The sequence below is a fragment of the Ischnura elegans genome, chromosome 7, assembly GCF_921293095.1.
Source record: "Ischnura elegans chromosome 7, ioIscEleg1.1, whole genome shotgun sequence".
Classification (NCBI taxonomy): Eukaryota; Metazoa; Arthropoda; class Insecta; order Odonata; family Coenagrionidae; genus Ischnura; species Ischnura elegans.
The window spans coordinates 37,326,868-37,352,249 of record NC_060252.1 but is presented as its reverse complement, the minus strand read 5'-3'; the positions used below and the strand labels follow the sequence as shown (position 1 = coordinate 37,352,249).

At 38.0% G+C, this 25,382-nt stretch overlaps 1 protein-coding gene across 3 annotated transcripts in view; it reads right to left on the bottom strand.

Moving 5' to 3' along the window:
• LOC124162171 overlaps positions 1-25,382 on the bottom strand; it is a 163,266-nt gene that overhangs the window by 24,593 nt on the left and 113,291 nt on the right. For 2 of the 3 annotated variants that reach the window (XM_046538596.1, XM_046538597.1), the window contains 4 exons: positions 6,772-6,982; positions 2,599-2,707; positions 2,435-2,459; positions 716-985 (listed from right to left, as the gene is read on the bottom strand). In XM_046538596.1, coding sequence (XP_046394552.1) covers positions 716-985; positions 2,435-2,459; positions 2,599-2,707; positions 6,772-6,982 — 615 coding nt within the window. The remainder of the gene's footprint in view (positions 1-715; positions 986-2,434; positions 2,460-2,598; positions 2,708-6,771; positions 6,983-25,382) is intronic. The other variant, XM_046538598.1, reaches the window with a different exon arrangement.

Below are 25,382 nucleotides of genomic sequence, written 5' to 3'. Positions count from 1 at the left end.
AGTGGTTTCACTCAAAGTGACACAGTTATTGCTCAGCGTAAATTGTCAGAAGTAGTATATGTACTAACCGAAAAACCCACCAAAACCATGGAGAAAGTCATTATAACAACAAAAAAAACCCTTAATATCTTGTGAAAACTCATTTTATGCAAAATTTTGCATTCGAGAAAATTAAGGAGCTCTAACAACTTCTCAATTAAAAACATTAATAAATGATAACTACATATAATGCTAATATTTCTCCACCCGCTGAAGCCCAGATTGCTAAATGGAATTCATGATTGATGTTCTACACGTAAACATTGTAAACTAATTATAACTAATAACTACCATAATGCAATTATGCTGAAATAAAATTGAGAATGAGGCTCCATATTATAATTGGTACAAAGAAATAGGAGTTTCCAACAGAAAATTTCATGGCACTAAAAACTAAAATTAAAAAAATATTATTAAAATAAGTTGTAGTATCAGAAATTGTACCTTTTTTTCATTAGATATTCCTTCAGTACATGTTTCATTCATTCAGTACATTATTTTACCTGTGATATCACAGGTAAAATAATGTACTGAATATTTAAATTGATTTAAATTCACTGTATCTGAATATAAATTACTGAATCCCAAAAAATTAATAAATCATAGACATGCTACATATCCAAAGAAGCCAGCCACAGCTAGAACATTTAACCTGGTTATAATTGAAATGCCTTACTCTGTCTGCTCTGATGGGCTTTCAACATCAGCAGGAATCGTTTCAAGATTTGGTTGGAAAGGCTTTCGAATTTCTCCAATATCCATTTTCTTGATAGCTGCCATTTCTGTCATGGTTAGGACAGGAGGTGTGTTTTTTCTAATCATCTTTTTACTCGGTGTTGGGATAAGGGATATATGGATATCAGACTTGGTTGGTGAGGTTGGCGCAAGGGAATTCAAAGGAGAGAGAGTGTCATCTTCAGGTGTTGTCTCTATGCCATCATCATCCCTTCAGTGCAATGAAGAGTAGCCAATGTTAAGTTGAAACATATCATAACAACCGAGAGGCAAAAAGAAAAATCAAAAAAATAAGAAAAATCTATGTATAAAAAGTAACAACTTGGACTGAAGGAGATTAATGGGGCATGAAAAATATCTGATTCATTGGTATTTGGCTCAACTCATCAAACTATTTTCAGCCCCACAGAAATGTACAAGGTGAATCCAGAAAGTAAGTGTGGTTTTGTTCTATCACTGCTGTCACTGCTCTGCTTATATGCCCTAGTCTCCTTGGTTTGCTGGCTATGTTTTACACCATGTCGGTTGCTTTCTCTACTTTATTTTTTTGTCTCATGTGCCCTTAAAAGGTTTAAGACAATTCCTGAACGTTGACTGAATTCCTGACTAAATCACATGATGGTGAGATTCATCATGTGATTTAGTTATTGAGTGCAAGGAGGCTAGAATTCATTGTCACATTCAAGAAGTTTCCATTGAAAATGCTATGAGTGATGGAATGGCGATAAAAATGTTACAAAGTTTATTGAAGGATGAATGAAAGTTCATGATAATGCTCATGGTGGTCTTCTGCTGTCAATGATGATCTCATAATAAGCAGCAATGAAAATATCTGAGAGAACAGATTTTCCTCAAAAATTATGCTTTCTGACGAATTCCCTGAATTTTCAAGACCTGTTTTGAAAGAAACTATATCAGACCAATAAGGTTATTGCAGGCTTTGATCTCAATGGTATCCTGAAATATTTTTGATGTAAAAACCAAAGCAATCAAAACCTTATTCAGCAGTTTAGTTCAGAGAAATTCAATCAACCACCTTATTGTCCACACATGTCACCTTCCAACTACCACATATTTTTTCAATTGAAGCATTAGCCAGCAAGCCAATTTTCAAAAAGATAATGACAAGAAACTCCTTGTGTAGCAATGGCTGTCATAATTGGTGATTTAGTTCAGTGAATAAGAACTGAATAAGTGGCTCTGCCATGATGTCAAGTGTTTACAGACTTGGAAACGATGCATAAAAGTAGTTTAGAATATGTTATTTCATTTGCCAAAAAATTTTGATCCTAAAAAAATTGTTTACAATGTATTTTTTCAAAATAATACTTTCTGAATTCACCTTGTACTTAATAAAAAAAAAAATTTCCGGCAAATTAATCCAAGGAAAAATTAGGCATGCAATCCAAGACAAAAGTTAAAAAAGAAACTACTTCATAACAAGCAAATTCAATGAGTTAAAATAATAAAATAAATAAAACTTCATGCAAAAGTGTGCGCTATTTACATAAGAAAAATTAGGAGATGTTAAAAAAATTTTAAAGCAATTTTTCTTCCATAACATTAGTTTGGTTAAAGAAAATAAGTGTGGATTGGAATGATAAATCACCTTCAAACGCAAAAAGATGTTTTAGTCAAGTTTTTATATTGTACTACTCACTCTTTCACTGGGATCATTCCAACACCTAGAAAAAATAAGGGAACATATTTTTCAACTCATTTTTGCAAAAGTATCATTCACAAAGTCATTATATCTACTACCTACGATATATTATAGTAATTAGTGATTATAAAGACTCTTCATAATAGATTAAATAAACTTACTCCGCACTTTGAGGTTGAGATGGTTGCTATCTTGAATTAGCTTCAAGACTTCTTGATGAATGGCATGCTCTACTGAGTATCCATTGATTCTAACAATTTGATCACCCACCTGAAAATAGATTGTTTCATTCATTTTCTGCATTGCATATCTAATACCACACTATGTAGCACACAATACATAATGATACTCTAAGTAAATATGACTCTGGAGACAACCTACAGGTTTTACTCATACGTAAGACATTCAGAACCCATTACTATTTATTTAAACTGAATACACAGCACATATTACATAAATATAGGAAATTTGGGGGGTGAAGAAAAAGAAAGCATTGTAGTGCTAACTATAGTCTATCCACATTGAATTGCTTCAAATGTTTCTCATATAAATTCGATCATGCCTAGGTGTGGGCTATTTTCCCAAGTGGAGGGTAGTATGGCCTATAAGGGGGAATGTATAGAAGACCACCAATACCCCAGCATTTCTTGCAATTTTCACATGCAAAGAAGATAAACCATCAAAATGTACATATGTCTTTGATTATGGAATGGTCTGAAATTTCTTTACAAAAGACTATGGAGAACAACAAAATGATCGATCTGTAAATGAGCATTCCATCGTATGCGTAAAATTGACCAAATCTTGTAAACCTTGCACAAAAAATAAACATCAACTTTTTTTTCTAATGATTGGGTTAATAATGAAGGGTCTTTGTCGGTACTTGATTTTAAGTCAAATTGAATACGGTAAAAAATTCTAAGAGTTACCAAAAGAATTTGTTGACGAGAAAAATAATAAATAGTAGAGACCTAAAATTCTGAATCGAATCGTCAGAAAAAGAACTTTCAACATTTTGAATGCACTCAAAAATTTGAAATTCTCTTTTTAGCGGAAAAAAAACACCAGCAAGCAGCTGAAATCATTTTTACCCCCCAAAAAGTTCTAAAATGTTGCATTTTTTTAAAAAAAGTTCAATTGAAAATAACTGGAAAATATTCACACCGGTTTCAACCGAATTTGCCGCGATATTCAATAAAACCGCTAGCGTTTTTCTAATTGAAACATTAAGTTGATTACGGCAACTTGATAGGCTGAAAACAAGGAATAAAATTATAAAATCATCCTATAGTTAGTTTTTCCTTTTTTGCCGTAAGCAATCTTGATAGGGCGTCATTGTAATTCAATAGTTTTAATCAATCCAACGCTGCGATAAATTCAATTTTCTTTTTTAATTCTAGTCACTTCTTCATTCCACGAAATTAATATTTCCCAAATTTCAAACGAAAAAATACGATATTTTTTCCGAATCTTTACACGTTAACTTTTCTAATATTCAGCTAAACTTTTAAAATTCGCGCACATTGATATTACTTGACGCGTTCTGGGGTAGCGGGCGCTAAGGGCGCTCCGGCAAAATCTCCTTAAGTTCCCCTGAATGCGACCCCTCCGCAACTGCTCCGACGATGAGCGCGCAGTCAATTTCTCGGAGATTTTGTCTCTTCGCACGCTACTTTTCAAAGCGCGAGCGCTCCTCTTTTTATCGCCGGGAGCTGAAATAAGCTCATATAGTCGACGTGGGAAAATGGGCAATTTCAAACTTCAAGAATTATTTCAAAGCCTATGTTGGCTCGCTCATTTAGGGAGATTTATAATGTTGCACGAATAAGTTAGTTCTCGATCTCCGTTGAGAGCGTAGGATTTACATCTCCCAAATGCGCCAACCATGCGTCGGCCTAAAAGAAGTAAACCAAAGCTCAGCCAGCTCAGCATGGAACAAGTGAAACAGCATGAAACAAGCGGAGTCACCTAGCAATCGGTAGATCCAGGAACGAATCCCGGCTGATTCTGTGGTTATTTAACGGCGATTATCACCCTCGCCGTAAAATTGGACCAAAGTAAAGATTATATTTTTGATAGATTCAGTAACCAGTCCCTCCAGATATGAACTTTTTAACGTTTACTTTTTTGGTTTCTTTATTTTGAATGATTTACGATCTGTAAACTACGAATATATGATGAAAAAATCGCAAACCTACACATGCATCTATAAATGATTCCCACGATCATATCCAAAAATATGAGGTATCCATAATAATTTAAGTGAAGTCTGGGACACTAAGCATTAAGCCTACCACTGTGAGGAAGTATCGGCCATTGTCCTTCCGTGCCCTCCTTAAATGACGCCCCTGACATACAACCGACGGCCTATCGCTCCTTTCTCGTAGGACATTGATGCATGAAGAGTTTGCATCTGCTAGAAGAAAGGATTTGAGTAACAATGGGAAGCGCGTAATCACCAGCTACAATTTGCAACATAAGCTAACATCCATGAGCGTAATTTGACGAGTACCATGCAGGTAACTTTTTGTTTTATACTTCATTATGCTGATGATTGTATTTTTTCTCGGGAGAGACAGGTCGTTTCATCTCTTTATCTTGACGAGTTTATTTAGGCCAAAGTTTCCCAATATCTTAATTTATAGGCATGCTTTTAGGCTAAAACGTAAGAAATTGATTGAAAACTAAAGGTTTTTTTAATAACATGTAACAGGAGTTTGGATATAGGATTTAAAACATTTCATTAATAGCGGAAACAACGAGTTAATTTTATTAATTTTTTATATATATTTATTTTTAAAACACTTAATTTAATCTATTTAAGAGCCCAACCGTTTTCAACGAAACAGCATACGTCTAAGGCAGGGCCGGATTTACCGTAAGGCAAAATAGGCATAGGGGCGTCGCAGTCCAAGGGGCACCTCCTGTCACCTCATGCGAGTGGCTATGCTTTATCATAAAAATCGGGGAGAGGGGGGGGGGGCTCAAGTGAGGAGGGGCGCTCAATGGAGAGGTGCCTATAGCGTAACTTTGGGTAATTCCAGCCCTGGTCTAAGGTACAAACATATTCCTCGGAGTTTTGTATGCATGGTTCATAATTACGATCTCAAAAGTTGTGTCAGATACGTTTTTGAAATATAAAATCGTATTAGACTTAAATTATTGGAATTGGTAATGTCAAAAATACAAAAACATAAATTTTCCAAACAAATTTGAACCGACCATGAAGAGCCTGATTTAGAGTGCAATGCTACGCGGAGCGGAAAATTGGACACTTAAGTAATGAGAACGAGAAAAGACTGGAGGCGTGCGAGATGTCTGAGCTGAGAAAGTGAACGGAAAGGGGAAGGAACGACGAAGTGCCAGAAATGGTGGGCGATAGAAGCAGCTATTATATGAGATGCACAGGGGGCAGAGGGTTTGGATGGAGCGAGTACTAAGCACGGAGGAGGATGGAAAGATTAGGATTTATAAAGAGAATTAAAGGGAGAAAGCCTTGTTGTGAATTGAACGGGGAAATCCAGTTTGGATGGGGAGTTCAATTGGGGTGATTGCAAAATCCTTCATGTAAAACTAACTTAATGGGTTGAATACCTTTAATAATAACAATCGACTATGGTTTCTGCGTAGTTCCATCATTGATTAATATTTTCAAAAAGGGTTGATCTACAAAAGGGCTAAGTTAGATTTCAGACCAAAACAACATTTCTCAGAGCTCGGATAAGTTTTGCAATGACGTTTTGCACGACATTAACCTTTTATTAATCTTGTTCTTCCTTCCGTTCCGTAGTCCCCCCACCAAACTGCCCAACATTCATCATCTACGGCCCTTTTCTTATTTAATCCTCCTGTTTATCCATTTCCTAGAGCAATTATCCCTCTCCTTGTGCCTGGATATAAATGCTTTGAGGAGTTATGCCGGTTAAAAAAATGCTACCTTGATAATGGCACTAGGTGCTGAAACTCCATATTCGTTTATAAAAGTTGGTGCTAGATGTGAGGTATTACTTTATTTTCATAAAAAATAGTCTTTTATTTGTTCTTTAACCACTGACGGCCACGAAAATAGGCCCTCTGCGCTACATTTTATAAACATCGCATTAAAAATATTCAATTTTACAGTATCGCTCATTGAATTTCTTTCCAAGCATCGTAAACATTGAATACTGCTAGATTATATACGTCATTTTGAAAAAATTAATATAGTGTTACCTGTACCTGAAAATTATAACAAAAATAAAATCAAGGCACGTAATCGTACTACTTTTTCAATTTTGTATCGTAGATTGTTGACTAGTGACGATGATTTGGGCGTTTCAGAGGAGTTCACTCACGCGGAGGCCGGCGCTGCGTGCATCACTGCCGACTTCGGAGACGAAGAACCCGGTGCCGTGCTCCCTTCCGCCGCGGATGGAGAAGCCGAAGACGGCGCTGCTGGTCACTGGAGTCCCCACGCTTCTCACGAGTCGAACCGTCCGCACCCTACTCGAAGTGTAGGGTGCCAGGAGGTTGTACTCCATCTGCAGCCTAGGCGGTACCAGGCGCCTGTGCAAGAGAGACAAAGAAAATGAACGAAATTACACGGATGATGACGTGAGGATGCAAGACTCCCTCCAGACAAGTCGTATTTCATTTTTCACTTTCTATCATCATGAAATTTTCAGGATAGAGAGATTAGACCGTTGTCAGAATTTTCCATTTTCTAAAGGCCGTTTTACACGGGGCACGGAATTGCGGAGGTTAGAGCTACATTAATTTCTAAAATGGCGTGGAATTGCGCGAATGCATGAACGAAATTAGAACAGGGGCTATTTTTCCGTCTCGCATCCACGCATTCTCGCATGTGTTCTAGCAATTCACCGCTTTATACGACGCAATTTTCACTGCGCCTTCGTGCACACGTCAGACTGCAACTACGTGTCCCGTGTAAAACGGCCTTACAAGCCATTTTACACGGGGCACGTTATTGCGCAATCTGACGTACGTGCGAAGGCGCAATCAAAATTGCGTCGTGTAAAGTGGTGAATTTTCTAGAACACATGCGAGAATGCATTGACGTGAGATGGGAAAATTTTTTATCATCATGAACTTGCAGAAGTCTTTAAGGAAAATTAGGACTGGATTGAAACGAAATTTTTCAACAAATTTTCTTTAAACCCAAGAAAAATTATACTAGTACAAAACAAGTAGCTAAAATATTTTTTTTTATTTTAAAAACCAATAAAGCGCTGTTATAGTTTTCTTCAAATGTAGGTTTCGTTCACCTTTTCCATGCTTAAATGTTACAACTTAAGCAACCATGGCTTGACCCCCCAGTGTCGCAGCGAGGGGGGGTTTGGGGGTTAACCCCCCCCCCCTGAGCTCAGAGAAATATTTAATTTTAATCCATTTTACTTAATTAGATTGATATTACTAATAGAATAGTGTAAGGATTAATAAAATATCCCTCAGAAAGCCGTAAAACTCACCATTTTGAACCGTTTATCTTAAAATTCCGCAATTTAATAATCTCGCACCTACCGCTTATCCTGGAGGGTATTCCATACTACCACACACCCCGGCATTAGTTGCACCTAAACCCCCCCCCCCCCCTTCCCCAGCCTTAATTCCTGGCTGCGCCCCTTTGCCCCCCCCCCCTAGTTTTGATCCTGGATACGTCCTTGAAACGTAGTTTCAGTCTGACGAGTGTACGAAGGCGCAATCAAAAGTGCGTAGCGTAAAGCGGTGAATTGATAAAACGCCAGCGAGAATGCATGAATGTGAGATGGTAGAATAGCCCGTTCTAATTTCGTTCATGCATTCGCGCAATTGCGCGCCATAATGAGGGATTCATGCAGCTCTAACCAGCGTAATTGCGCGCTCCGAAATCGAAAAAAGTGAAATCTGTGAAAATGGTATTTAAATTAGTTGCAAAGGCAGAATTTTCCTCTTATCAGATTGGAACTGAAAATTTTGCGGAAAGAAAACCATACTTCATGTTGATTAAAGTAAGAATAAAAATCAAGTATTTACATTATATATTCAGGAGAACGAGTGAGTTCTCTTGGCTTTGCATTCACGCAGCAGTCAGTTTATGTTGCATACACCAGTAACAATCCCGAAACACTTTATCATTTTTTAACAGACTTTCATATAAGCGCACCTTCAAAAGTTAAGATTACGACGCTGCCTAATTTTAATGATTCTAAATAATATAAGGATTTGATTCTTTCCCGGCGAATGGTGGCTGTGAATGCCTCTCAGGCTTCCCACCGGGTTAGGCACTCCATTTATGTCGACCTTTCTATGAAATACTTTTTAATCGACCTCATGGCTTAAAAATTTTCTATCAGTAATCAACCAGCCCTAAGGACGAAGAAAACGTATTTCATCGTAACGTCAACAGAAATGGAGTGTATAACTCGGTGGAAAGCCCAAGAGACATTCGCAGCTATTCTAAATAATCATAAAAAACGAAAATGATAAGAAGAAGTTGGCTACGAACTTGAAGATATCTAGAGTATTAAGATAACTAGCGTGCGCAAAAACGCTCAAGAGAATAATTTACGTTGATAGGTAACTATACAACAGGGAAAGTTACCAAAGACCTTTTCGTATTACACCATTAGAGGGAGCAAGAAAACGAGGCAACTCATTACGGGAGACGCATAATTGAAGTAGAAAATTGGCCGATTGCTCTCGCCCGCGGGCTTCCATGGGAAAGAAACTTCGAGTAAGCCACATGTTTCTTGAGAAAAGGCACAGATTTACGTCAAGTGAGGAGACGTCCACTCTCCCAAAATTTCTCAATCACTGTTTAGCTGGCTTGCGCCTGGGAAACAAAACAGCATTAATGCAGGGACTTGGGGATTTTTTTTTTACGAAATCAAGCACCTAAGAGGGAATCTCCTATATTTTATCACGTTGTTTCGTAATCATTCTGCATTACAATGAAAAATAATTGATTGAATCTTCAGGACACCCATTAATATATGTCTAAATACGCTTGCCCTTTTATACGGGATGTGAAACTGGAAAATGTTAAAAGAAAACTGAAATGCATGTTCTCGATAATTGAATATGTATACTGGTCCATTCTATAGAGCTGAGTAGTTATTTTTAACACTACTGTAAAAAAACCATCCTCAATCTCATCACATCAAATTTATATAAATATTGCCTCAATTTAACCATCCAAGCATTTTTAGAATACCTACCTAATTACTTTTCCATTCTCCATTTTTAAAGTAAAAAAGCTAGAGACTACCACGAAAGCCCTCCAATGCAGGGAATTTATTGACTTCGGGCGTTTTATTGACTTGCCATTCCCGAAGCACGATATTAAAGATAATTCTTACGAATTAAGAGATTCCTTTCTTGTTTATGAACACCAATATCCTATAGCGCTGACAGTCTGAAGATAATTAAGAAGGCAATTGGAAGATAATTCTTACGAATTAAGAGATTCCTTTCTTGTTTATGAACACCAATATCCTACAGCGCTGACAGTCTGAAGATAATTAAGAAGGCAATTGGAAGGATATAATATGGTGAGTAAAGTAAAAATTATAAATCTGAAAGGCATATCTAATAGTGCATGGCGAAAAACTATCAGGCAGCATTGACAAACGCTGTTTAGGAGTCAAACGACATTTTTTCATTCAATATACAAATACACTGGATTTTATTGCTCCCGATAATGACAATATTTCGAGGACAGCTCCTAGAAAATGCGGTTAGTAGTAAAAACAGCCATGGGGAATATTTTAATGGCTCTGAATACAAAGGCGGTAATTACTCCATGCACATTCAAACTTTCCTTTTCAAATACCGAGACAATGAGCGTGTAACATTCACCTTTCTATTCCACTCACTTCATAGCACCTCAAAGCTCACTAGCACGACGGACAAGCGGTATGAAAAATTCACCGTAATGCTTAGCTGCCTTCAGTCCCGATCAACGGTTTCGGCACGGACAATTGAAACTGCCATCAAGTGAAAGGCATTCATTCAATGGTCCCATTCAGTTCAATTACCCGACATTAAATTAGCATTTAAGAAAACAGGTGTACTCCTCGAGGCGAATTGCCGGCAATGTTGAACGTTTGATCATGACAGTAAATCAGACTTCCTCCAAGCTGGTACACTATTTAGATTATAGAATTGAAAAAAAGGTTAACTTCACACTATCTATCATCATTGAAAACCTGATATGTATTTGGTAGCACTCAGAGATTTCAAGTTTAATCGTAAAAAAAACTGCCTCTGACTAATACTAACGTATCTGATGAAACTGACAAATCACTAATTCAAAATTGGAACGAATACGATTTGCCGATTAATCACGGAGGAGCATGATATTTTCTCTAAGGAGCGAATAGAAACATCATTTAGGGTGAAATTTAAACGAAAAAATATACCAAACATTATTGTAATATAAAACAAATTTTTATGCAAAGACACGAATGAAGCACTTCAAACTTACTTTTACATGTTATCAGCACACCGGTATCAAAACATTAAGCTAATATTTTGGGCAATTTATTAAATTAAGTTTTTGTTCGACCCAAACGCTATACTCATCATTTCTTATTGTTTGTGAATTAAGGTATTCCACCTACGGGAAAACGCCTGAGTACCTAGAAGGCATGGTGGTGCGGAAAATACACTTCAACATGATGATAACCCTAATACAACATGGTGGAAATTACCGCATTGAAATGGTTTCACGTAAAATTTTAGATAAAAAAGTGACTTAAACCATAAGAACTAAAATTCTAAAATAAATAACCATCAAACACGGTATGGTACTGTTATGACACAGCTTTTCTCAATATATGAGGAAAATTTTAATTGCCGCATTCAGTTAAATTTTTCCAGGATTCATTCATGCATAAACAGATAAACGGGAAAATGTCATCGCCATTCGACGATGAAAAGCACATTTAGCCAACGATTTACGTCTGTAAGTTTCGACATATCCTGCGAACCGTCTCAGTAAGGTACATTAATTATCGCACGCTCAAATTAATCGCTTATTACGTTTTTATAGCGAAAAATAAATGAATTATATAATATCATAATCATCGAAAAATGTCACCAATCCATACAGTTAGAAAGGTCAACTCTCGGTACTGCGGGAATCTAATTCTTGAAAACAATGAATTTTTAAGCACATCATCATTTTTTTGTGGGAAATAATTATTTATCATGTATCAAATAAATTCCACCTTTTTCCATTCCAAATTTTCCATATTTTACATTGCGCAACATACGGAAAACCACGAAAAAGTTAATTTGGAAGGTGTATGCTTTGTACATCAGGTGGAGTTCATTCACTTTCAACTTCATTGCCACTGAAAAGATAAATATGATGTCAGAAGAAAAATATATGAGGGAGTGAGAAGCCAAGAGTTACAAGTGAATTTGTTAGTTCATTTTATTTCCCACTCGATATCAGCACAGAGCATAGACTCACTCGTATCCCTTAGCTACCACGTTTTTGTGTACTTCTTTCATCAATTTCTGTGCCTTACTCTGTTTAGAAAAACAAATCACTTTCACCCCTTGGCTTCTCACCCACTCATACGCAACGTTTCAATCATCTCCATCAGTGGCGAAGCTAGGAATTTTGTTTGCGGGGGTTGAGGGGGAGTCCAAAACCAAGGGTGGACATTTTTTAAAAACTGGGTACCAAATAGAGGGTTTTAAACTAATTTTAAAACTTTTCACAATCGAAAAAACATCATTTTACAAATAAATCTTTTAATTCATGATATTTCAATATTTTATTTTCTTTTATGAAGCAAAGAAATTGTGTTAAAATACTTCGTGGGGGGATCCGGATCCCCCCCCCTCTCGCTACGCCATCTACGGATCTTCATTCCAATACTAATTTAGTCTTTCTTTACGAAAAACTTGGCTATGATTTGTGTCAACGAACCCTTTTACATAATACGAATCATTACGAAACATCTCTTTTCCATCCTTCCTACTATCTAGCCTACGGTTCGTCGATTTTCGTTGCGTGCGGAGAGAGATGAAAGATTGAGAGCAGATTAGGGACACCTAAGAATTTTATGGAGCGTGTATATTTTCTGCTGTTTTCTCTTCGCTCATTGTTGCGCTCGGGTTAATTTTCATCCCCCGACACGGTGGCGCACCATTCTGGATCACCATTCTTGCGATTTCGACGAAAATGTTTCTCGCTCCGCATTCCTCTCTCGGCAATTTCAGCCTCGTGCCGCACGCGCGAACAACTTCATCAAGCTCACGGCACGCGTGTAGTACGTCCAAGTTGGTAACGATACGACAATGAATTAGTCCTCGGTATCTATTTACTGCTCCGCGTTCATTTTTAACATAGAGCAGAAGTTGAACCACCACTACCGAAATATCAATTGAGAGAAACTACGCAAGATGACAAAACGACATTTAAAACGCAAACACGAATAATATTTGCATTTAATTAAGCAATAAAAGCACTTAGTATGATTTCAAATAATTACTTTAAATATCGAATCCAAACTCTATAGCATTGAAATACCCTACACAACTGGGATGCACCTGTAGTGGAAAAGCTTTAATGGAAGGAAAGGAGCTGCGACGGTTCTACCAACTGATACATTGAGATAGAAACATAACGTAACTACAATGACTAACCTTGTCAGCAGCTTTAAAATTTTGAAATCTCAAATTTATCAAATCCACAAACCGAAACTTTAGCAAATACTCTCACAAGTACCAAGTTAAAGGGAAATAAAAGCGTTTAAAAAGCAGAAAAACGGAAAGAGTCATCCCTTTGGATGACAGACACATTCTTGTAAACGTGACTTCAGCCATAGAAAAAGTCGAATGCCATATCGGCAAAACATTCTAATACTGGAAAACTTTTTGTGGCATTATAATTTTGAAACTTCCCATTACTTCTCTGAAGTATTTCAACTATGCTATCATATCAATGTGTGCTAATTTAAACAGGAAAGCATATAAGAAACACAGAAAACATAAAACTATAAAAAAACATGCCTTTAAAAAACCAATATAAAATCCATTAAAAAGTAACAAAATAAGCTTTCCATCACCCGGAGATTAAAGCGTGGGAGCTGATTAAGTTTATTACAAAAGGGTGTAGCAGATCCTGATAGTCGGGTATGGATTGACACGCAATAGTAATATCTAATACTAATCAGCATCCACTCCTTATTCTCAGAGTGATGAAAAGCTTATTTTTGAAATTTTAAATGCATATTATACGGTTTTAGAAAATCGTGATCTTATATACTTTTTACTATATATTTTTATTTTCTACCTTTTAGTGGTGACTCATAAAATCGATTAAACCAGAGCTAATGAAGAAATTTTCGCCAAAAGTGTTATAAGTAACGCCATATGTCGAGAAAGTTTAAAACTATTTTCCATATGGAAATTTAGTTTATCAGCTATGGCACAGTGGAACAAAATTTCAAGCGCCTGATAGTTGAATATTATATTGCCATCAGAAACAAGCAAGTCTGAATGATTTCAAGCCAATCCGAGAATCGGAAATGAAGAAGAACAATTAATTACAAGTGTAAATCGATGAAACAGACAAATAAACGAAGCAAGTCAAGAAAAAGCGTGTAAAATAGGTTACCTCCTCATCTTTGATCCACTACGTAATTAAGAAACTAAATATACAAGTATGCATAAACCCGCTTTTTTAATGCTACCACTTAGCTTCCTCATCACTTTGGTCCGAAAGTAACCCCCATATCTCAATCGGTCGTTCTAGGAAGAAACCAAACCTATTTTCACAATTTTTACAGGGAACGAAAAACATTTCTCTCACTTACACGAGACCCAAAAATGCAAATAAAATATTTTATCAACTACGTAAATGTTCGAGAGCGGGGTAACAAAATGCGTGCAGCGTAAGGATTCTGACCGAAGGTTTTCAGGTAGGACTCCCTGGAGAAGACTTCGGATATCCCCAACAAAAATCTTCGGAGTGCGGAGGGGAGCGAATTCCCAGTTTCAGGATACAGACCTAGAATTGCTCGATACTAGACAGTTGATAGTCCCCCTCCTTCCCTGAATGTGTTTCCACACGCATATGGTCGAGTCATGGGTGAGTTCCCCCCTTGCCAACCCAACTTAACCTTCAGGTTGGAACACTAAAAATGTTGAGAAAATGAGTAAAATTCTGACATTCGCGACCACCTATACACAACGCGGAAAGAAGAAGAGACTTTTTTCAAATGAATAAAAGAAAAAAAATACAATCTTTGAGACCTGTTCAAGAACCGAAACATTAACGCGATAAAACATAGATGCGAACCGGTTGCATTCGATGACGAATCCAGATGAATAATTTAAGGTCACACAGAATAAATATGACCAAGAAAAATCAACAAATTATACTTTAGATGCTAGCGTCTTCCCCGAAATAAATTCTTCAGTTCACCCATTACTGTATTCTCACCAAACCAATATTAACATGCTCGGTATCCGTCGCCTTATGTCAGTGGTAATGAAGCAGGAAAACGAGAAAGCTTATCTAGACGATGATAATGATTGTGATAAAGTTAATCAGATCCAATCGTTAAATACATACATTTCCGATTTTAAATCAGTTTGCCTTTCCAACGCAGAAGACAGCAAACAGAAGATAAAATTTTATACACACGAATTGAGTAATTAGTCCACGAGGTGAGGTGATAGGTAGGAGGATTCTTAACATATGTAGCCGCCTACTAAATCAAATCTTAGCCAATGTCAGGAAGCTCTTCCTCAGTTTTCAGGGAAAATTTATCAATAAAATTGTTTAAATAACTCCGCGCATTTACCGTTTCCATCACAGATTTGTTGTCAATAATAACTTCTGCTGGTTAGATATATAGCAGGGTTGTGAGTAAGTGGAGAAACCGTAGACCTACCAACTGGAGGTCCCAGTTTAAGGATCTACACAGAGAATTGCTCGATACTAGACAGTTCATAGCCCATAAAAACAAATTATCCCACGAATTATAGCATTGGTTGATAACATTACGCAAAGTGCCCTTGTTCCCAAAGGGAATATGTAATAAAGTAAAGGTAAGTCTGCTTCTCAATGGAGGTCGAATTCTTAAAATTATAGGTTTCAGAAGACGCCCTGAAGGATAAAATGATACGCGATGGATGCTTAAAGGATCTATCCTGACATTAAACCTTTCCTTAATATTCAATGTCAAATTCAATCGGTGAATCATGAAAAATCACTTATTAAGAGCTAAAAAAATAATTCCAATACTATCTTACGAATGAAAAATCACTTATTAAGAGCTAAAAAAAATTCCAATACTATCTTACGAATTTCTTGTCGGAGTGTGAAATTCGAAAATACCAAGCGACATTCTCCAGTCTAATTACCCAGAAAAAAATGGCAATCGGTATAGTCGCATTTCTCGTCATCAGAACAAATTGTCATCAGTTCGAATGCTGGTTATCTATAAATCTTCTCAGCACACTTATTGCAATACTTAATCGTTTATTTCCTTATCAAGTCATCATTATAAAGTCCACTCGGAATTTCCTTATGGATTCTATCATTAGCAGTTACTCATTCTAACATGTTATCTTTTAACCACTTTTCCAGACGTAGGTCTGTTTTAAAAGTCTAAAAAGACGCGTCTCTTTTACTCCGAAGAGTTTCGGACAGTTCACTCATTTTTCTTTGAAAATGAATAGCCAACCACAAATCCATGAAAGCAATAAAAACCCTCTTTTTTCTTATTGCCCTTTAAAAAATTCTTTGACGAGTGACTGCTGTCGCCACTGCTGCATCAGAACGCGAACTAATGCGTATTTTAATGAAATTACTCCTTGATGTGTGACTAGCTTAGGGCTTCCACGAAATTCTCCATTCCTCGAAATATTTCGTTAGCTATAGCTTCCTTTTTTCTTCACTGGCAGACGATCCACAGCGTAAGCATAAACAAAAGCGAATTTTGGCAACTGAGCATGCGACCGAGAATGAAATGAAATACACGATATAACGTGATGGGTCTGATTGGCTGACTATAGCGTTTATTTTCATGCTGTTTATGTCCATTGGGAATTTTATTTCAATACATAGGTTATAAATGTAAAATAAAAATGCTACAGAAGGAGAAGTATGTTATCTTAAGAAACACTACTCACGAGTACTTCATTATCTAGCTTTTTCTATTTCCCATAATAATATAGAAGTTGGGGTTATGACGCAAGCCTCTACTTTTAGTACTGCGCAGCCATCTTGGGCGATCTTTTAAGTACCTACTCTGAAAATAATTCCTATAGATCAGTAACAATTTACGTACACTGTTGCTCATGTTGAGAACAATAATATGTTGCCTCAAATATTTAGCAATAATGTTATAGTTACCAACTTGCCAACTATTTTTTACCGAAATTCGGTTTTATCCGTACTTATAGATCCACAGAATGTTTGCTCTTATGAGTAGTAGTCAATTGATCATCCATGGATCAACTGACTACTACTCATAAGAGCAATCTTATGAGCAGTAGTCAACGAACTACTCATACTATTTCAAGCCGGTTACCGTGATATTTCAACCGTGGCCCTGTGGCAATAATAGTTCAATATGATTCCATTTGACTCATTATATTACCTGTACTATTGTATCCTTACGTTTTTTACCCCAATACTGAAATAATAAAAGAAAGTAAATACAACGTCAAAAATCTATAAAATGCAACGTTATTTTCTGATGAATTTCCCTTATCATAAATTGTCTTTTCCGGTATGTGAACCCCAACAATGAAGTTTTATCTTACATTTTTTCTCCGATCAATAATTTTTTTATAACTGAAATCATTTGCTGTACTGGGAATGACAGACGGAAGCGTGGGCGTTCCTTTGGAGACTGCCCTGTGTGAAGATAACCTGCGCGCAGTGAATGAATCATAAGACTGAAAAAAGCTAGGTTTTCCTTAAACTCTTAAATTATGGCTCGTGACTTCTCGAACACCACCGCTCTGCTGGAGGCAGAGGCAAGTGTGAATAAGGCGTCACATTGAAATGAAAATTGTGCTTTTTAAACGGACGCTCAAATTACCCGATTACGTTTGGGTATTTTTTGAACAGATTTGTTCGAATGAATATAATCATCAAACCCTGAATGTTTATTGGTACTGAGATATGCACTTTCAATTTAGTAAATTAAATAAAATTGCGATAAACCCTACTTCCGTACACAATAACATACAAAACACATATATCAAACTTATATGTGCCCCGAAGTAAAAGATATTTGGTACATAAGTGCAGGCTCAGAGGAAAACGATAAAAGGAGTACGTAAGAAAGGGAGAAGATTTTAACACTCTGGATTTTTAAGGATATCAAATAGTTAAGATGGGACGCAGAGCTTGTTGATGATTTTTACTTCGATATATTGCAATCAAGAGTCTGCCCTTCTACTCTCTTAGCGAAGTGAATGGTGTACCGTGCGATGACGTCAGAGGGTGTTTCAGGTCATGTGACATCAAGCGATATTCTATCACTTTTAATAAGCATTTAATGGCGTTTGTGTAGTGCTAGGTGAGTTTTGGCTTACATATTTGGACTCGTGAGATTATCTATTCAGTGGGACTTACTAGCACACGGAAAAAAAAAGATTTGATTAAAACTATCAAACTGGTTTGATAGGGAGTATTTATGTAAAATATACTTAAACTTTGATGTAAATTATTAACCACTTGATTTATTTTACCAAACGCTCTTGATATATTTCATCAAACATTTTGATATTTCATAATTTGGTCAATTGTACGAAAGAGTTTGGTAAAAATAACTGAATTAATTTAATACGATTCTGAGTTTGGTAACCATGGTGAACATATTTCATGCATGTTCCCCATTATCGCCATCCACCCTTAAGTTGGTTGAGATATTAGCGCTCTCGATGAAGATGAGACGTCCATCACCGCGGGAACGCATCCTGCTCGTCCAACTGACAGAGCGGGTAACATCTCCTGTCTCCGAGTCACTGACAGAGGGATCAAAAGGTCGACCTCTGAAGTTCTCACGCCGCGTCTCAATGGGAGAGGAGGACGGCAAAACGGGTGAAATTGCGATTGATGAAACCTTAGGTTCAGCGCCCCCCAGTATACAATTTCTCTGGAAGGCGCGCGGGATCTCAAAAGCTTTCCCACCGTCCGAAGAGTTTGAAAGGGCGAAGTGGAAGGTTAAGACTGTGCAGGTGGAGATCAAGCACTCCGCACACACCAAGGACTTCAATCTCGGGAAAGAATTCGCGGCTGACAGAGAGAGAGAGGGGGATATTACGAAACCGAAAGTCCGCAATGGAAGACACGCGGGAAGAAGGACCAGAATTCTTGATCTCACGATATCTTGACGAGCTCCGCGAAAGGAACTGATTCCCGCCTTTTCATCGAGGATGTGAATCCATAGGCACTGGTTCGATTCAAAAATTTAAAACTTGAAGTAAAGAATAGGCTGTGAAGTACTGTAAAAAAAACTCGGACATTGACAACACTGGGTTAACTGTAATATAATTTTTGGTTTTTTCCCGGCGAACAATTGCAGTGCAGGACCTGACCCGGTGTGAAACCCGAGAAAACTTCACTGCACTGGATTAACTGTATCAGTATTTACTGCATCGAGATAGGATACTGCGGATTTTTCAGCCTTTTTCTGATGCGCTTAAATTACTTAACACGGAACAGACTTTTCCAACAGATTCTAATTATTTACCTTTTTATTTTTCTCCCATTTTCGGTTTCTTTACTGCATCACGTTGATGAATAACTATACTTTTTAAAATTTCGATTCACTATTTTTTCCTTCATTATCATTTACATTAGTGAATACCCAACATTATTCAATATCAGGACATTTGGATTTAAATAACAATCACTCGTATTTAATCACAACCCATTTAAGTTAATTAGGACACCAAAATCTGAGGAAATTCTCACGATTTTTTTTGTGCAATGATGATCATCCTACATTTCCACGAGTTATCACCACCCACGTCAAATCTGACCGGTCAAAGCTGTAATTTTTGCTCGTTAATTCCTCAGGGAGGCCACTGAAAACACCAAACTGAAATTCCCTGGGTCTTCTAGAATTTCCAGGTTATTATCGAGCATTCCCATAATTCTCAATAATATTAAGTGGAATTTTTTTCTTTACAGTAAATTTGAAACACACAAAGTGTAGTTAAATGTAAACCTCAAATCAAAAAAGTAAAATCACGACATTGGAATGAATTTTAATAGTTATAGAGAACTATCAGATAATCAGGTAGGGAGAGGGACTCTCAAATATATTTGCTTTTTTCGCTGATATTCGTGTAATCCGAGGCGAAAAAGACATAAAGCGACCGGCTGAGCGGGGTTGATGCTTCCTCTTAAGCAGCAGGCATATGGAGTAGGTGAAAAGCTGAGAACGAGCATTACCCCCAGAAGATATAGCAAATACCTGGTTTAACTCACTGATTGCCGGCCTCGGTGGAAGCGGGGTAAAGTCCTCGCCTACCGAACAAGAGGTCGCGGAATCGAGTCTCGTATGGATAGGTTGCCCCTAACCTGTTCGTGCACGTATAATTGTTGAATAAACCCCGACGTAAAAGACCAACATGTATAGTATTTGGTGGTATGACAATCTTTCCACACAAATAAAAGAGGATGTCTGTTTGTCTGTCCATACGGCAGGATGGATAGCAACCAAAGTTAGTACATAGGTGCATCTGATGTTCACAAACGCCGTAGTGAAGTAGTTTGGTCGCGTCCTTTTAGTGGTTTTCTTATTACTGTATGTTAAGTCAAGTCATGCAACTTCTGCGGTTGGATATCCCGCCGGGTAGTAGGTTAGTAACGCCTCTTGACACGCTCAAAGAGGAAAGCCTGTAAATCTTATATGATCATGAATTCCACGCTCCAAGTTTCCCACTACTCTTGTGTGCCATCCTTCCTTAGCAGCGCTGGGTGGCCTGCTAGTTAATAAATAAATGACATAAGCTGGCGGTATGCAGTTCAACGTGAGCCCGACGGCCCAGGCTTCGATGAGCTTCTTTTATTTAAGGCCATGACTAATGACGGTGACTCTGCAAATGGCCTTGGGAAGTGACGCTGTTTTTCACGCGCTTTTATTCGAAAAACCTGTCAACCGCGAATATAAAAAAGAGTGTCCGCTCACTCACGGAAGAATCCTGGTTTGCGATCGAATCGGGCGACGCCGTCGAATGACAATAGAAAATAACTGCTCTTTCCGCACAATCTTCAATCAAATGAAGTCTTGATATCTTCACGAAAAAAAACTGGATTTAGGGCGCTACAGCTTCCTCATTGCAATTGATACGCTGGACTCATACGTTGGGCATATACATCGACACCCTGGATGGAGTATAAATCCACCCAAATGCGATGAATAGAAAACTACACAAAGGAAAATAACCCCGGCGCGTTTATTTTGGTTATTATTAGCAGTCGCTCTCTCAAGATAGGCAAGAGGCTAGATGACTTTCGCTAAGATTGTAACTATACCTTATTATGGCTGGCTAATGTTACCTGTAGCTCACCCTTAACGAATTAAGATCTGGAATAAATGCCCCGATATCCTTTGACTCCGCTTAAAACGATGTTGATATATGTTATAACTTCCTTTGCTATATTAGACTACGAAGACATTATGTTCAGTGATAACTATGATTTGAGAGGCTGGATATGTTAGGTGCACACCAAGGACATGCTTGGATTGGAGGCAAGAGAAAAAATTGCATTCGGTGGCGGTGGGGTAAAGTCGTGGGTTCGAATCCCGCCTGGGTAGATGATCCCTATCCTGGAAATGGATCAGTGGCTTAGCCAGAAATTTCGTTCGGGGGAAGAGGGTGAGGGGGGGGGGGGGGTCGGTCATAACCAAGGGGGAAATTTTTGAAAAACAGGATACTAATTAGAGGGTTTTAAACTAATTTTAACACTTTTCATAATCGAAAAAAAAACATTTTTTTTACAGAAATATTTTGTAAATCCATCATTTTTAAATATTTTGTTTTCTTTTATGAAGGAAAATAATTGTGTTTTTATATTTCGGGGGGGAGGGGGTCCGGACCCCCTGGACCCCCCTCCTGGCTACGCCACTGGCATGGATGTTTGTGTTGTACCTCGTTGATGTTGGGAATCCTCGTTGTAAAAGGCCGTTGTGTTCTGCTTATGGGGAAATTGATAATAAATAAAAAAAATAAAGATAAAATAAGACAACAGATGGAGGCCTTTGAAAATGAAGGCTGTGCGGAGAATTTAAAGTAAAACTCTGAGAGATAATAGAGCGATGGCTGAGAAATAGAAATGGCAGGGGAGAGTGTGTCAAAATAGGAGAAAATTTTACTCACATAAATGTTGAAGAAAACACAGAGGAGATTATGTTCATAAATAATAAACGAAGCACACGGAGAGAGGAATGAATCGAAGACGAAATGGGAACAAAGCAAGATAAATGCAAAATAACATGCTCAAAACAGAAATGATTGAGGTAGAATAACAACGCATTGCATCACTTCACGGCACTTACGGGCGGCTTTGAAAAAGTTCCCCAGTGGATAGTCGTTGGTCACGTGTTAAAATCTGTAAAAATATCATTCCTTAAAATTATGCCACTGCACAGCACTGCAACTTGAAAATCATGCTTGGGGATCGGACCTCGTTGGAATAATACAGCATGACGAAATATTCTGAAAATTACCGATGATGACCACTGATTCCCTATCATATAAGGCAGCCGATTTCAAAACTTTCACAAGGTATAGCACATTATCAGAGACGGTATGATATTCCCGCGGCTCTAGAACCACCGAAAACATAAGCCCACAATTACGTGAGCCTGGTAAAAATCAATGCCCACATTTTATCACTGGCCTCCCCAATGCGTATAGTTCATCCACCTGGGAATGAGGCACGAATATTACGAAAGAGACTCCTCAAGTCGGTCTCTAAATGTGTTGTCACCGACAGCGCACTAAAAAGGGTTTACTAAAGTCGCCATTCGCGTCGCTGACTAACAAAGTGAACGGAGTTGCACTAGGAAATAAGCTATAATTATGGGTGCTAACCGAAATTTATATACATGATGAAGTGATCTAACAAATACATAATTTTTCAATGCCGTTCCTCACTATTACAAACATTGAACTGCAAAATATTGGAAAAAAGTGGATCGCATTGCACTCATCACAGTGCCGTGGACATGTTTGAAAACCGATTAAAATGCGACCGAAGTGGCAACAGAAATCAGCCTTCTATTGTATGGAATTGGGCCTCCTAAGTGCCAGTCCCCTTGGAATAAGGTTTGCAAGACGACGGCATAGAGGAGGCCCGATTCCATCCCATAGAAGGCTGATTTCTGTTGAAATTTCGGTCGCATTTTAATCGGCTTTCAAAAACGTCCGCGGCGCGGCGATGAGTGCAATGCGATCCACTTTTTTCCAATATTTTGCAGTTTAATGTTTTTAATTGTGAGGAATATCATTCAGGAGGTATGAATTTGATAAATCACATCATCATGAATGTAAATTTCTGTTGACACCCATAATTATACCTTACTTCTCCGAGAAACTCACAATCAAATCAATTTATCTGTCAGCGACACGAATGGCGACTTTTGTAAACCAACATTTAAATGCGCGGTGGTTGACAACACATTTAGAGGCCGACTTGATGATCCTCTTTGTAATATTATTGAATATTTAAAATCGCTTGGTTTCCATCATGGAGTAAGGGCGCAATCTTCACTCGGTTTAGGAACCCGCACCTTCTCCAAAAGATTGAAGGAGAGAGATATCGTTATCCGACACCACCACGGTTCTTACGTAAGCAGAAATGTGGCAGCACCTGCATTTCGGCAACAGACCGCGCCTGAGACCTCGCCGTGTTGATAAACACACGTTCGTATATCGCGAGGAGGAGAGGGGGGAGGAGTATGGGGGGGGGGGAAGGTTTGAAGCCGGTTGCCAACCTTCCCGGAGGTTGGCGCGAATGGGCGAGAGCCACAAAACATCGTTCCGTTTCGCGTCCACTGAAATGGCGTGTGAATTCCCATTCAATTTTCTCCCCAGATCTCCCGGCCCACCGAACGTGAGCCCGGGCACCCACGGTTGTAGCGCGAGAGAACGGTGCATTTTCTCTTGAGATCCACCGGGAACGCTGGTCCCGAAATGGGCGGTGGAAGTTTAGTAAGCGTAAAGCAACGAATTCACTTGAAAATGATACATCTCACAGGTCTGACATACCTAAAGTCTTCCGACCAATCCCAATTTTTTTAAAATATCATCTTCATAAGTTAACAACCCTTAGATTCAACGGATGAACTCAGGCATAACTGCATGAAACCTTTCCATTGTGGATAAATTTGGTAAGGTTCACTAATATATTTGAAAAAGCACGATCCGGGTTTCATAACATAGTTACCTTACGATGTAAACATGTTATGAAACCTCTTTTTATGTTGTGTTCAAGGCTCGCGTGAAGGTTATCAACAAACATTATGGAAGTGCGAGTGGTCTAGGGATGGGAAATATACCTCTCATTTTACCATGTCGCTAGAGTTTTACACGCCTGTTGTTTAAATCGGGATGAGCTTTACTCGCGGCTATAAAAACTAACCTTAGGGTCGAATCACGAATTTGAGGATTATTATGGTAACGGAACAGAGTCATCACCTTGACCGGCATTTAGCTAAAAGAATAAATAGCTTTTCGGGTGTTGCACCCGGTAAAACAGCTCATGTTACTGACGTTTCAACCCTCTAGCTGAGAGTCGTTCTCAGAACTGACAAGGCGAGAGTTAGAGTTGAGATGCATAAATAAGCACTCCGATCAAAGATGAAAAACAAAGGAAGGAGACCGTACAAATTAAGGCTAATTCACCTCAGCCTGAGGACGATTATCGATTAGAATATCGTACAGTCCTTTTACCCGCTGCAGCACTAAGAAAAGCTACTTATTCACAGAACCCACGGGAAAGATATCGGTAAAACACTATTTAAAAAATTGAAATAATGAAATGCATTGACGAGAAACCGATCCAAGGAGAGAAAATCTCGAGCACATTATTTACGCCTAAACTGCATATAAATTTTTCTGCACACACATTTCTTGCACAAATTAAATATTTTAATAAGCACATCCTAAGCTTAATACAATTAAAAAAAAGTGTTCGGATAAAGCACACGCTTTTAAATAAGATATCAACGGAAAAGGTAAGTACGCAATTCACAATGTATTCCATTTAAAAGGAGTAAATATGTAACAATGTATTCAACCCAGACATTTAAATAATGCAAAAATTGCTCTCGAAAACAAGCATTAATAGCTACAAAAATTATTCATCGTAACCGTCGCGTCGTCCACATCTAAATCTATATATTACCAAAACACCCGCCTCAGTAGGCGCATGGTGGGGGTTGTTAGGACATAACAAATAAATTACATATAAAAACGAAATGCTCGAACGAAGTTCAACCTAGCTTATATTTAGGTCCTTTACTGTTCGGAGTAAAAACGAATTCCGATACCTATCCGTTCGGCAAGATATCGCTCTTAATTTATCGTTTCCGCCGGGCCGGTTCTAATATGATGTTCTCCTTGTCGCTCTAGAAAATGAGGAATACGCAATTCCACAAAGCATCATCATCACACGAAAAAAACCTCACCCGAATTGCTGTTTCGGAGATTTATATCTGTATGAAAAAAATATCCATGCTTAATATTTGCGCACTAGCGCTCATAATATAATTTGCTATGTCTCTACGACTTAGGTTCAGGAAGAATATTTTTTCAAACTTTCCTCCTTTAAAACAATAAAACCTCTAGAAATACCTGGTAGGTTGGAGAGCGCTTTGGACATGGGAATGTGAACGGGCAGATTAATTGAATTTTGAGAGCATTTCCCACATCCCATGCACAGTAAGTATCCCTTTATTCGGGAGTG